The following is a 15,035-nucleotide window of genomic DNA, read 5'->3' as shown; positions in this document are numbered from 1 at the left end:
TGAACTTTCTGCTTTAGGTAGAAGCTGGGGGTGAAGAAGGCGGCTGGCTCTATTATGCTCTCCTCAGACTGCAGGCCAGTTATGCTTATTAGCTGGCATGCATGAGCTGGCCTGTCCTTCAGGGTCAGTGGGAGAGAGTTCAGCAGGATCAATTCAGGCAGCACAGGAAAGGCCTGGGGAGTTGGGTCCTGCTTCACACCCAGAAAAACCCAGGCAGACTTTGCAAACATGTTAAGAGTTTGTCACTGCACATGGTGGAATTCTCAAATATCTGCCCCATTAATGCAAAGGTTCTCATGAATTGTATTATAAAACAAAACAATGATAGACTACAAGCTTATATATTAAAATATACATTATATTCAAAGTATATTACAGCTTCAATTTATGAACAGAAATATCTTGTTTTTTCTTCTTTTTCTTTTCTGGTTTTTTGGCATCATTGATTTGCATTTTCACTTGATCTTGTAATTTAGAAAAGAATGCCTGAGATGACTTTAGGGCCTTGTCTTTTCCTTCATCCTGCAATTAAAAACAATACATGCTCATGCTATAAGGTTTTATCATATACGGAAAAAAAACCCAAAATATTAAAGTATGTTATGATTAAAACAATGTATTAAAATATAAATAGGAAACTAGACTAGAATTAAGATAGCACTTAAGGCTACTGCTGCAGGCAGTCAGTAGTGTGCCATTTAATCCCACAGCTGGGTTACGTTGTTGGCTCAGACATTCAAGTCATTGGGACAACCCAATGCTTACCATTCACTTGCCCCCAAAGGTCTCTGCAGTAGTTTTCCTTCCCTTGTCCTTACCTTTAATAAGGAAACTTTGCCAGTTTTGGTCAGGTGTTTCAACTTCTCTGAAGCTACTGTTTTCATGTATTTCCCTGTTTGATCTGGGTTGCTCTTTTCAAGCAATTTTCTCCGTTTCTCCTTCTCCTTTATTTTTAAACGTTTTTGATATTTCTTTTTCCTCCGTTCTCGTTTCTTGTCTGTAGCTGTTTTCTCAGCAGCTGTTTTTAGATCTCCTGCTTTATTTTTCTCCTATTAAAATTTAACCAACAATGTATCAATTAATCTAACCTAACATCAACTCAGGCAATTAAATAGAAAATGAGGAAACTGCATGGTAGGTAGCCAGGGGCTGTATATCTATGGTTCAGTGCGCAAAGCCTCAGAGAAACCCCCACCTGTGTTTCAGATAGCTTTGCTAATTCTAAAACCTAAAATGTCTTCTTTGACAGAACAGGCTGATAAAGACAGTTCAGTCTCCAAACTAATTCACAAAGGCATCATGGAGAGTTAGGTTCTCAAGCTCACAGTACCAGCAAAGCAAAACTCTCTGCAGCACTCAGACTTCAGCAAATGCTTCAGGGACATGCCTGAGGCAGTCCCAGTTGTAAGCTGATAATGATAGTCCCTGGGCTGAGGTCAGGGGTTCTCAGAGACTGAGGGACAGAGGGAGGGAAAGGAAACCTCACTTTAGAGAGAATCAGCTTCCTCTTTTCTCCTTAGCTTCCAGCTCACCCTGCCAGGGCTGTCACCTGCACTGAGATGGAAAGGACTAACAAAAGGGTGGCTGTAGCAACAGCAAAGCAAGTGAGGAAGAAAAGAGGGCTTGCTGCTAAACCAGTCAGAAGAGGAGGGCCTAAAAGAAACCATAATTAAACATAAGGCAAGACTTATGTTCACAAGGCAGAGACTTCTTCCAATATCCAAATGCTCTATTCCAGATTTCTCTATTCCAGATTTCTCTATTCCAGATAAGCATTACATGGATAAAATAAGTGGGGAGATGATAATTAAAGTAATGTTAGTATACAAACAATATAAACAATCTGTTTTAAACTTAACATCACTGTTGGTATTCCCATTTGATTATCACAAATATTTATTCTTACTGGATAATTAATTGCTTTTGTGATAATTCTCATACCTGTACCTCCCAATAATGAGTTAAGATGGAGACTAGCATTTAAATACTGTAACATATCAGAGTTATTCTCCTGTATTTACAAGGGACTGGTTAAAGACCACTGCAGGTACCACAATTCACAGATCATCAGATCTCTCATATATAATACTGAAGCATTTGTATATAACTTATGCTCATCTTTCCTTAGACTTTGAACCATTTTTAGATGACTAATACTGAAAACAACAAAAATGCTATGCTAGGGCTGGGGAGATAGCTCAGTAGGTAGAGTGCTTGCCTTACAAGCACAAGGCCCTGGGTTTGATCCCCAGCACTGCAAAAAAAAAAAAAAAAGCTATGCTAATAGCTGCTATACTGCATTGTTTAGGAACAGTGACAAGGAAAGAGTCTGAAAATATTCAGTACAGATGCTTTTGTTTATTTTTAAATTTTTTTGCAGTGCCTCACACATGCTAACCAAGTGCTCTATCACCACCCAGATGCAAATTTTTTTTTTTTCTGAATATTTTCAATCTGTGGTTGGCTCACTCTATGGATGCAGAATCCATAGACATGGAAAACTGACTATACCAAGAAACGGCTAAGATAAATTAGAACAAAAATTACAAATTCAAGGAAAATGACACTCTACAAAGGGAGCTCTGGCAATAATCACTAACTTGTAAGCAAATACTGAATGTTTTAACAATGGCTTCTTACCTTGATTTCCTCTGGGGCCAGGAGGGCTGCATCACTGACACTCACTGGAGCTACTTCTTCCATGGTTATGGCTGGCAGATTTGACACAACCTTAATTTCTGGTACAGGCTTGAAAAGAGAACACATTTAATGGGAAGTCAGAAGTAGCCCTAACAAACACACATACATATATATAATACATTATGGAAATTATTTAAAATGTTAAATGTGTTGGCAGCCAAGGTCTCAAGTTAACTGGAATTGTAGCAGTGCTAGTGGCCAGCAACAGGATGCCTCTGAAGTCATAAGAGAATGGGGTATTTTAGGGTCTTCTGTCTCAAAATCATTCCAATAGCATTTATTTCTACAGTTTCACATGACACTTCTGCCATATCAAACACCACTTCTTTCATCTATTACTAAACTAGTCCCATCTGCCACCTATATGAACATTCTCAAACAATCCTATCTATGATTTTATAAAATCATAAAATGTTAATATTATCTTGCTTTTGGTTAAGGAAAAAAAGCTAGCATACATACAGAGAAAGAAGCAAAGAAAATGCTTATGGGAACAAAAGTACAGACTATTTTTTTCCAATTGGTACATTAGAGTTAACTGTAAAAAACAAAAATATAAGCTAGAAAAACAGCAGGATCCTAGATTCTAAGTAAAAGGAAAATGTCAGAATGTAAGAGAAATTATTTCTTCCAATGGACTATTTTTTGATTATTTTTTAGGGATATTGAACTCCAGTCTACAATTTAAAGAAAAATCTGGAAGCAAACAGAGACAGTCGTCCAAAGACAACAAAAAAATGATGACTGATGATTGGTAAATGAAGTCTACAAAGACATCATATTAAAAAACACTCTAAATATGAAAAAAAGGAGTATCAAGGGAGAACCAATACTGGCAGTTTACATTTCTGAAGAGGAAGAAGGAATCAAGTAGATAACACATTCACTCCTCCTTCAATTCCCAAGATTTCAAAATGTGCCTGGGGATTTCCTTGTATCAAACTCTGGGCCAAAATGTGTCTGTATAGTGGACACATTTTGTGCCAACCTGAACATGAATAGAGAACAACGGATACAGCCCAATGGTTACAAATGTGCTATGGGATGAAGAGGTAAAGAGCAAAGTAATGACAGATGCAGGGAGGAGGGATGGGGACAGAACACAAGTCCTGAATGTAATTTACAGGGAGTTACTAAAGGACTAAATCCTGAAACCAAATAAAGAGTTAGTCTCACAAAAGCTCAAAAAGTTTTATTAAGGTCATGTCTGCTCTATCTACACAGTGACTCTTATCACACTTACTGGTTTAGGGATGAAGTGGAAGTTTGACAGGGCATCCAATTTTAAAAAGAGAGAATCCATCATCTTCTGAATTTCTACATGTTCTGGATTTTCTTCTTCTGCTGTTTTTTGCTTAGGAAATAAGGTCAACAACATTAGAGCAAGAAGCTAAAATAAATCATACTCAGAACAATAAAGACCAATGAGGATATTCCCAATTTCTCATCACCAATTTCTCAGCACCAATGTTTCAGCTATAAAGAAACATCACAAAGGTAAAAAAGTTATCAGTACCACAATGCTACCAGCATCTATCAACAAGGGATGTCATCCCTTTAGGAGCCATAGAAACCACACCTCTGACATTTAAAACTTACAATCTAATTTCTTTGGTATTTGCTTTTGTTAAGAATAAGCTACTTCCACTAGGATGGCTATAAAAAAAAGGTGGGGGGGGACAACAAGTGGTAGCAAGGTGAGGATATGAAGAAATTAGACCCTGCGTGTGGCTGGTAGAAATGTAAAATAGTATGGCAACAGTGGCAGCAAGCTTGGCAGTTCCACTAAAGGTTAAACAGAGAACTACCACATGGCCCAGCATTTCCACTCCTAAGTATACACCTAAGATCATTAAAAATGAGTACTTAAACAAAAATGCTAACACAGCACTATTCCCAATAGCCAAAAGGGGTTGTGGCTCAGTGGTAGAGCACTTGCCTGGCTATACCTTTTTATTATTATTATCCTTTTATTTATACGGAATTTGTTAAAGATTTATTTTGATTAATAACACTGAAAAAATGAGCAATTTTCATTCTATTGAGGAGAAAAGGCAAATTTCATACATTTTTCTTTTGGCCCCAACTGCTTATTCTAAAAAGATAATTTTTTTTGTTTGTTTTTATTAAAATAAGAAGGAAAATGAAAGAACTAGGAAGGATTGATGCTCTACCTCCATAATCCTGACACCCGAGAAGCATTCAGATATTTCTGAGGTCTGTCAACAGCATCTACCTACCAGCAGGTCCAGGTGTTATGCTACACTGCTTAACTCACTTAAAAATTCTTAAAGCCCGGTATAGGTATGATGTGCACCTATAGTCCCAGTTCCTTGGGAGGCTGATCATTGTGAGCCCAGGAGTTTAAGACCAGCCTGGATAATACAGTGAGACACTGTCTCAGAAGGCAGAAAAATATTCTATATATGTCTTTTTACCTCATTCTAGGCAATATCTGTAAAGTTGTGTATTTGATATAATTTTCCTGATCCACATTACATACACAACTGTAAGGCTCATCCACGTGCTGTCTACCATCACCTTGTTTATTATCTTTAGTATGGATACCAAACTTCAGAAAATACTGGTCATCAACCCAGACTACTTTCTAATGGAATGGGTCTAGAATTTGCCTGACTAATTTAATCAATATACAGCAACTCCAAGTTCACAGTCAAAAAAACATAATTGACTATTGACTTCCAAGATAGAAATAAAACTATCATTTAAACAACTGGCATAAACTGTTGCATTACCTATTCATTTTTTTAACTCTCATGATTACCAAACATTTTCTTTATTTATTGAGTCTCTTCAAAGTAGCCAGGAAACTGACAGCAAGCATCAACTGAAGCTGTGTATACATTGTTCTTCAACTACTACCTTGGGTTACAAGGCAGCCAGGGGTCAGTTTTATTAAAATACTTTTAGTTCTTCCCTTTTACAGTGGTATCAGGACACTGGCTGGCTGTTACTGCTTCAGTAGCATTAATGAACAGAATCTGATAGCAACCTTCCAGGTCTTGCAGAGTAAAAATACCACTTCAAGATGGTCAAAATGTGAATAGGGGACAATAAATCCAAAGTGAAGACATAATTCAATTACTTAATCTTCCTGGAATTATGATCTTGTCCTGCTGTTTAACCAGAGATTACTTTTAGAATTTAAGAAAAATAAATAAATAACCCCCCAAAAAGATGAATTCATAATCATATAGCAATAACTTCAAAATATCAATGAGAAATGATTTAAAAAGTATAGCACTATATAATAATTGCTGGAAAGTTAGTAAAAGGCTACAAAAGAACATGGTGATCAATGTCTAATTGCAAAGCAAATCTCCTGTTCCTATACATTCAGTGGAAATATCATAACCCCAATATTCTAAGCATGCTTTTTCTCACACTTAAATGAGGTGACAGAAGGGCCATTTCAGGATTTCAATAGTCACAAAATGTCTGATTCTCTTCTTTTGTTCCTTTCATAATAATAGTATTGCCTTGGAGGCTTTACCTGGTTGAGTTTGATGTATTCCTGTTCATATATTTCAGCAAGGCTCAATTTACTCTTCTCATGGTCTAATGTTAAACGTTTTTTATACTCATATGCATCTTCTTTAGGTTTTTCTTTACGTACAACATCATCCCAAGCCTGAAACGGACAGGATTAAGAGCAGCACAAGTTAACACAATAATTTCAAGGCTTTTGCAAGAATTGTAGCAAAAAGAATTTTCAACTTAAGCAATGATTATTCAAGTCACAAAGGATAAGCATTATGAAAAACAAAGAGGATTTTAACAGATATCCTTCTCAGCTCTTATTTTAAATAAATCTTCTGGTCACCAACTTTAATTCCACATTTCCTCATTTAGTTTGTGTAAAAGTCAAGCCTCATGTTTCAACTCATTTCATTTCAAATTCTAAGCAATTATGCATATAATACTCTCTCCCTTCATACCCCTGTATTTTAGATACAAGTTCAGGTAAACATTGTACAACATACATTTTAAAGCCATCTCTTATGGTACTTTTATTCTAAGTTTACAAAATCCAGATCAACTCTTAAAACAAAAATTCTTTCCTAGTTTATTAATGTTGGAAAAGACATTCTCTTAATTTGTTGTGCTAGATACTATGTCTAGACCAAGGGTCCCAGGTGTGACCATGGCAAGTCACACACGAGTAACTATTCCAACTACTCAGCAGGTCAGCAAAACTTAGAAGGGAAGACGATGGCAATGGCTTCCAATTACCTTCCTCCTCAGGCACAATGCCTGTCTTTCCTGGGTACTTGAAAAGAGCAGTCCTCACACAATAGAAGTTGAAGACAACCTGAGTCTATTTATTCTGTGTCACAACCTTGTGCCCCCTGCCTTTCTTTTGAGATGGGAGTCTGGCTACACTGCCCAAGTAACTCACCAACTTCCTACCTCAGTCTCCCGAGTAGCTGGAATTAGAGGTACACCCCACCGCACCTGGCTCCTTAGTCTAGTCTTAAAGTCAAGTAAAGAACATTATTGAATGGAAATGAAGAACACATTACTCCTACTACTCAAATCATCTCGTATCATTTCTAAAAATTTTAGTGAAATTTAAAATAAGTTCAATTTCATTCTTACTGACCTGATCTCGTATCCTCTGCTTAATGAGATCTTCTAGTTGGAAGGTAGTTTCCTCTGTGATCACAGGTGCTAAATGAAGCACAACATGTTTTTATTAGGAAGATACTTATAAGTGATTTTTAAATTGTAGTCCTTGGACTTGCAGCATCAGCAACATGTGGGAACTTGCTAGAAATGCAAAGTCTTGGGCTGACTCCACACTTCCTGAATCACAAAGTGAGAAGGGGAACAGCTATCCATGTCTTAAGAAGTGTTCTGCTGTTCTTCAAGTTTGATAACCACATTAGAAAATATGTGGTGATAAGTACTAATACATCTATCCCATGTAACTGGGGGCTTTCCCCCTTTTCCATTCTCTCTTTTGCTAAAATAAAATGGAAACTCATTTGTACTTAATGGGCCCAAGAAAGAATTTGATGAGATGACCAGGGTTTTTTAGGCTGAAGTTTACAATTTAGTTAGTGGACTGTGACAGGTTGCAAGCCTCATAAACAGAGCACTTTAAGAAAACTGATTATGGACTATCTATTGGTTTCATTAGTGCAGCAATGTCAAATTTGAGTGTATTATTAGTACTATGGTTAAACAAGAGAATGTCCTAGTTCCCAGAAAATATACACAAAAGTACTTAAGAGTGACTTGTGATACTATCAACTTACTTTCAAACAATTCAAAAGAAAAAAGGTACATAAACAATCCCAAATATACATAAGGGGAAAAAAGGTAAAAATGGGCCAAGCACAGTGGCACATCCCTGTAATCCCAGTGGCTCAGAGGGCTGAGGAATGAGGATTGTGAGTTCAAAGGCAGCCTCAACAACTTGGTGAGACCCTAAACAACTCGACAAGACCCTTTCTATAAATAAAATATAAAAAAGGGCTGGGATGTTGCTCAGTGGTACCAAAAAAAAAAAAAAAAAGTAAAAACTACAAAACGTTAACAACTGGAAAATTCAGCTGAATGGCATGGCATACAGATTTTTACTCTTACTATTTTCCAACTTTTCTGGATTTAAAATAAAAAGAAATGTCCCTCCAAAATTTTCAAGGAAAACAGAACCATACAAAAAGCACAGAAACAAGAGTTTATAGAAACCTAGCAGGAACCATACCCATCCGGACAGCATGATCAAAGTGCAGGTTTTCCTCTAGGAGACTGTTCTCTGGTCGCTTCTGTGCTGTCACTTCGCCTTGAAGCTGCCAAGGCTTTTTTTCCAACAACTCTTTTTCTAAAGATGCAATTTTTTCATTCATCTAGGAATAAGACAAGAATTTCTACTTATAAATTAAACTAATATTCATGTAAAAGAGCATACTATTTTAAAAATGGGAAAGAAATGTAGAATTCCTTAATTGTTTTGTTCTTGGAACTGTTTATTATTTCATTGACTTATATTCCTATTGTCTCAGGCAGGTGACCTATAGATGATCTCTTTTCCCCATTCATTGGAAATGCATGCTGATAATACACTAAATTTCCCCACAAATATTGGAAATTAAGTGTTTAGTAAACATTGGGTGTATTTCTAGGCTTTGTTCTATACAAATGACCTATCTGTTCACAATCCAGTATCAATTTAAATTATTAGAGCATTTTACTATTTTTTTTTTTTTGGGGGCAGGGCCTTAAATATGTGAATGCTCTACCACTGAGCTATACCCCAAGCTCTCTAACACAATTGTTTTAACATAATTTTTTATTACTTAATTACTTATAGCTAACGCAGCCTGACTCTTGGACTATGCACACTAATTCTCTAACTTCTAAAAGGCAACAATCATAAAGACTTCAGTGTATAAAATAGCAGCTTGTATAGCTACCTGACAGAATTCTCTTAAACTTTCCTACTCTTGCTCATCTATTTAATTCTTTTAGTATCCATGCTTTCATTTTTAGTTTTTCTTACCTCTTATTTTTTTATTTTGTGTCTGCATTGGCTAACAATCCTAAACGAATGTTAATAAAAGGTAATTATAATAATGGACATTTTCTCTTATTCCTGATTTTAAAGAGTTTTCCTAGAATTTTACCTAGAATTTCCTAGAATTTTCCTAGAATTTTTATGCACAATGGCAACTTTTGGACAATGTATTTGTATCTCAAAAGGAGTAAAAAAGAAACAAAAACAACATCATCAACAAAAATCAGGACATAAATTCTGATTTTTGGCAAATCTTTCTGCCATAGACTCTTTCTCCTTAACCTCTTACAACCAAGAATCACATTAGACTTCCTAAATGGATTCAAAAGAATAAGGTCCACTTGCTTTTATGGCATTTTTTTTTTTCATTGTGCTATTTTGGATTTTTGTATCACCATTAATAAATAAGACTGCATTTTAATTTCATCTTTGTCAGGTTTAGCTTTCCATATTACAACAGTTTTACAAGAAAAGTTTGGAAGTTTTACTTTACATGTGGAAGTTGATTAAACAGCATTAAATTATTTATTTCTTGAAGGTTTGATATAATCCCACAGTAAAACCAAATCTTTTTCATTTTGTTGAGGAAGGATGGGAGAAATAAGGTGAAAAGACATAACTCATCACAAATTTATTTTCTTTTATGGTGCTTTTTTCCTTCAGACTTCTTTTGGGGACAATCTGGCAATCATGAATGTAATTCAGATTCTCATACTTTTCATAATTATTTTGGTATCTTGTTATCTTTCACTATCTGCCTATTCTCATTTCTAACTGTACAATTTTAAGGTGGACAAATGATACAGCCAAGTGATAGGAGCTACACTATATCTATTAAAACTAAGTGACATGTCAGTCTGAAATTATGTCATAAGCAAACAATTTTATCAACTTTGGAAGATGTGTTTGAGATGGTTTGAGATGGTAACAACCACAAAAATAATTTACAGAGGACTTTAAAGAGATAGGCAGTATTCTCCAGAGAAGCTCAGTTACAAGAGGCTCAAGGGATGGCTAAGCAGGAGAGACATGCCATAGGTATAAAGACATCAGACATAAAGAAAAGAAACAAAGGTTTTACACAAGGGCCCCCAACTGAAAGTCACAGGCTAAGAAATGCAAACACTGACTTTTGCAGATTAGAAAGTTTCAGTATGGCATCTACACACAGTGCTTCAGACAGTGGATGCAAGATTTTCATTCTTATAGGACAGTCAGAAGATCCCACAGAAAAAAATAGGATAGATTAGACTATGAGTTCTATAGTCATGTAAAGCACATAAAAAAATTTCTTAAATTCCTAATAATTACCTTCTCCTGTCTTTTCTCAAAAGAGGATTTAACTTCATCAGAATCTTTCTTTACATTTAATACATCTGTATCTTCAGTTTCTTTAGCATCTGGCAAAGCAAAGGTCACTCTTTTCGAGCCTTTATGCTGTTCACTATCTTCACTTTCTTCAAGGTCATTATCTTCATCCCTGTAATACAAAACATGTATAAAGGAAAAACAAAACTTTTCACTAGAAAACAAAAACAAATTTTCCCCTATTGAAGTTCCTTTGTATCTCCAAAGTCACCAAATATATTCAGAACTTCCAAAGTCATGAAGTTACTACAGAACAACAGAAGGAATTATTTAGGTGAAATGATATGTAAGAAAGAAAAAAAGGGTCCAGTATGTGCAAACAATTATTCATCAATCTATAATACAAACTTTTTATTTCACAGAAATAACCTCAGAGGATTTTTTAAGGGCACGAATCCCACATCAGGACTGGGATTGTAGCTTACTAGTAGAGCACTTTCTTAGCACATGTGAGGCACTGGGTTCAAGCCTTAGCACCACAATAAAGAATAAACAAACAAAAGGAAGGTTTAAAAAAAAAAAAAAAGGTTGCCATCTTTAAAAACAAAATAAAAAAACCCAAATCAAAGCTTCTTCCTTGCAACGAAGGTTTGACTGTTACTGCCAGAAATATTTTTCTTCATTAAATGATCTCTAATATCCCTTTAAATTAAGAATTTCTTCAAGCTACATTGATAATCTCAAATTGGAGAATCTACTATTTGATCTTAAGAGAATTTAACTGCTTAAGACAAACATAGCTGACAATTATGAGCATACATACACTTCTAGCTTATAATGTAAAGAATGATTCAAAATACTCACGTTTCAGAAATGCTTTGTTCTGCTTCTTCTTCAGCAATTTCTTCCTCTTCTTTGTTGGAACCCAGCCCATCGTCTTCACTTACCATGTCTTCATCACTTTCAACTGGATCAAAAAAATCTTTGTATTTCAGATTTCTCGAACTTTTACCTGACTACACAAAAAGATTTTAAAAACATTTAATGAAAGACAGAAAAATACATAAAAACACATGCATATATACACACATATATATAATATATATAACGCATGCGCATACACCCACACAGTTTTCCTACTTTAACACTACCAGTCAAAAAGGAATTAGGGGAAACTGACGACCAATAACACTACCACAAAACCATTAAGAACTGGAATATAACAAACTGAATGGAAGTATAGTATTTATTTATTTATTTTTTGGACATAATACCTTATTTATTTGTATGGGGTTATGAGGATCTACCCAGTGCCTCACAAGTGCTAAGTACGCACTCTACCACCCCATGTCCATACACTATTATTTATAATTGACAAAACAAGAGCACACTATTCCTATCTCTAAATCTTCTAACTATAATTATTTCCAAAACACCCGTGCCTATGTAAATATTAAATGCTTTCATTCCCAATTATTTTTAGTGTTTGGTGAAAATACATTTGAGGGAAACCTGTGAATACCTCTAACATATGATAATGGTTCTTAAGCTATATCAAGAGAACAGTTTGTGATAAGGAAATTATTTCTTCAGCTTAATTTCACCAATTTTTTTCAATTTAATACTTCATATGTACTCTGATAAACTTTGAGATGCTTAGAAATCTCTTAGGAAAAAGAAAAAAATCTTAATTGAAGAGGAAGAAAGTACTCTCTTTTCTCTTCCATAACTTTACCTTAAGTTTTTGATTTCCAAACAATTCTTCCTCATCTTCATCAGAATCAATATCTACAAATAAGTCAATATCTTCTTTCTCCTCCTCATCATCTTTTTTTTGTTCTTCTTTTTCTATGTTCTCTAAAAAGGTCTCCATTTCAGAGAGTTTGAAGAATTTATCATCTACTATGGACTTCTCTCTTGACTTCCCTGGCAGTTTGTTTTGCACTTTGCTCTGCTGTTCCAATTTGCTAATATCAAAGTCAAGATCAGAATCCTCATCACTGAAAACAGGGCTTTTCCTCAGATCAGATTTGCTTGAGTTTTTAGCCTTCTCATCAGCTTTAGGATCATTATCACCCACATCTGAAATTTCCTCTTCCTCTTTCAAATCTTCTAGGTTCTCCTGGTTATCAGCCTCCATCTCTGAGCCATCCTCTTCACATTCCTGTTCTTTATTCTTTGGGAGAAGACTGATGTTTTCATTTTTAATTGTTTCACTAACTGCCTTCTGAAAATACTGTAAAACTGGTTCATTTTGCAATTCCAGTTGTTGCCAAATCTGTTCATCATCAAAATTGTTTACCATGAGTTTCTGTAAAGGACTTCCAAGGATCCTATCATTCTCTAGTATTTTATTGAAGTCATAAAGAACTTTAGTTAAAGAAGTGAAGTTTGATGCTAATCCATCTTGAATCCTATTGGGAGAGGAGATCAAAGGAGACATAAAATTTATTGGTAGTAATTTCACAGTACTCTGAATTAAAAGAAAAATAAAGGATTTGACTCTTGTGCAAAATATCAAACATGAAATATCAATTTTAAGTATAGATTCTGAGTCGGGCACAGTGGCACATGCCTATAATCCCAACAGCTCAGGAAGCTAAGGCAGGAGGAACACAATTTCAAAGTCAGTCTCAGCAACTTAGCAAGGCCCTAAGCAAGCTAGCAAGACCCTGTCTCAAAATAAAATATAAAAAAGGGCTGGGGAATTGGCTCAGTGGTTAAGTACCCCTAGGTTTAATTCCCAGGACCAAAAAGTTAAAAAGGTATAGATTCCAGATCTAAACAATACAGTATCTTTAAGCCACAGTGATATATAAAAGCCATCAACTAACTATCTGAATCTGCTGTACAGATCAGGCAGGAAAACTAGATCTATTTACTCAGAGGCTTAAAATATATCAGTCTTAAATTCTCAACTATGCTACCAGATATTACATGCCATGGTCAACATTTACTTTGGTTAGAGTAGTCGAGGGAGACTTAATGAGATGTGTTATCTGAGACAAAACCTACAAATAAGGATACTATTATAGAAAATGTAATATGTATTCTGGGAAAAGGCAAGAACAAGTTCCCTAAGATGGAAATGAGGAGCTTGAGGAATAGAAAGGGCAGCACAGCTGCAGTATAGTAAAAGAAACAGAGAATGAGGTTAGAGTCTGGTGAGAGCCAAATTATGCAATGATCAGGTGCAAGAGTTTGCCATCTTAAGTGTAATGAGAAAACATCAGAAGGTTTTAAGCTGAAGAATGAAATAAGATTTGCAATTTGGAAAGATGACCTATAGAGGAAAAAGAATGAGGGCAGGGTGATTAAGTAGTTGATACAGTATTCCATGAAAAGGAGGATGGGATTTGTGCTGGAGTCAGAGCAGCGAAATTGGTAAGAGCAAGCTGGATCTCCAATACAGTTTGGAGATAGAACTGATGAGATGTAGAGAGACATCAAATGTAAACAGAAAAATGAATAATCAAGGAAGTAGATTACCATGTAAACTAGTAATTGGAATGACTCAAGGGTCACTTACTGAGATAGGAAGGCTTGGCTGGTGGAACACAGGAAAATGATTTCAAGAAAGTATAGTATTAGTGGGCAAGTTTTTTTTCTTTAAGTTCTATTTTGGACACAGTGATTTCGAGATGCTGAGTTTTGCACTTGCCTGCAGATGCTGTGGATATGAAGCTCAAGGGAGAGAGAGGTCGGTTTGAAGTATAAACCTAGGTCATTATTTTGTAGATCTCACTTGAAATTCAACAAAATAGGTACAAAATGTGTGCATTGGGAGGAAAGATAAAAAATCCTAGTTCTCAAGTAGCTCAGTCGGGGGGGGGGGTGTACAGACAAGCAAGAAGTTTATACTTTCAATAAAGTTTGGTGATAGGTAAGCACTGGGTGATTTGGGGGTACCTGTTTGGAAAAAGCAACGAACCCAGTGTGTGTATGGAGATATGGGGGACAGCGTAAGTCTCCAGGAGGCCAATGGGCCTTAATAATAAGCTTAGTTTGATTTCAACAGCACACAACCGGAAGGTCCGCGCTAAACAGCTTTCAATTTTTTTAAATCGATGGGCCATGGGAGCATAAACTGATACTTGGGAAGAAATAATCTATACTCCCTTTCTTCCCCTACAGAATTTTCCGGCTTTAGAAGCAACTCACGCCCGCGTGAGAACTGGGCAGCTCTCCAAGTCCAGAATACGTGCACTTACGTGAGGAAGCATTCAGGTCGGCTGGTGGCTTTACCGACCTCTCTTAGACACCGTTCCAGAGTCCGTCGACGCCAGACCCGAGGAGCCATAGCCGTCAGCTACTCTATATACTGCACCTCATGCAAGGAAAGAAAGCCCACACGGAAGAGAGTCAACCGGAAATCCCGCGGCAAAAAAGGTGCCTCGTGCAACCCGCAACTCATAGCCGAAGGTTCCGTGATGCATAGGTTCCGGATCCACCCCAATCGGAGCCAATGGTAGCGTGAGAACTT

The 15,035-nt window shown here is 36.1% G+C and overlaps 1 protein-coding gene across 1 annotated transcript; it reads right to left on the bottom strand.

Annotated features, from left to right (window-relative positions):
- Positions 1-340: 340 nt before the first annotated feature.
- Mphosph10 (M-phase phosphoprotein 10) lies at positions 341-14,931 on the bottom strand. The gene is made up of 11 exons (XM_047542013.1): positions 14,764-14,931; positions 12,288-12,966; positions 11,417-11,568; positions 10,556-10,724; positions 8,435-8,576; positions 7,325-7,392; positions 6,215-6,352; positions 3,944-4,054; positions 2,641-2,748; positions 819-1,049; positions 341-522 (listed from the first exon to the last, which is right to left on the bottom strand). Exons 1-11 carry the CDS (start codon positions 14,850-14,852, stop codon positions 373-375), a joined length of 2,037 nt encoding a protein of 678 aa, XP_047397969.1. The 5' UTR covers positions 14,853-14,931; the 3' UTR covers positions 341-372.
- Positions 14,932-15,035: the final 104 nt, after the last annotated feature.

The sequence above is a fragment of the Sciurus carolinensis genome, chromosome 2 (assembly GCF_902686445.1).
Source record: "Sciurus carolinensis chromosome 2, mSciCar1.2, whole genome shotgun sequence".
Classification (NCBI taxonomy): Eukaryota; Metazoa; Chordata; class Mammalia; order Rodentia; family Sciuridae; genus Sciurus; species Sciurus carolinensis.
This window is presented reverse-complemented; position numbering and strand designations above follow the sequence as displayed.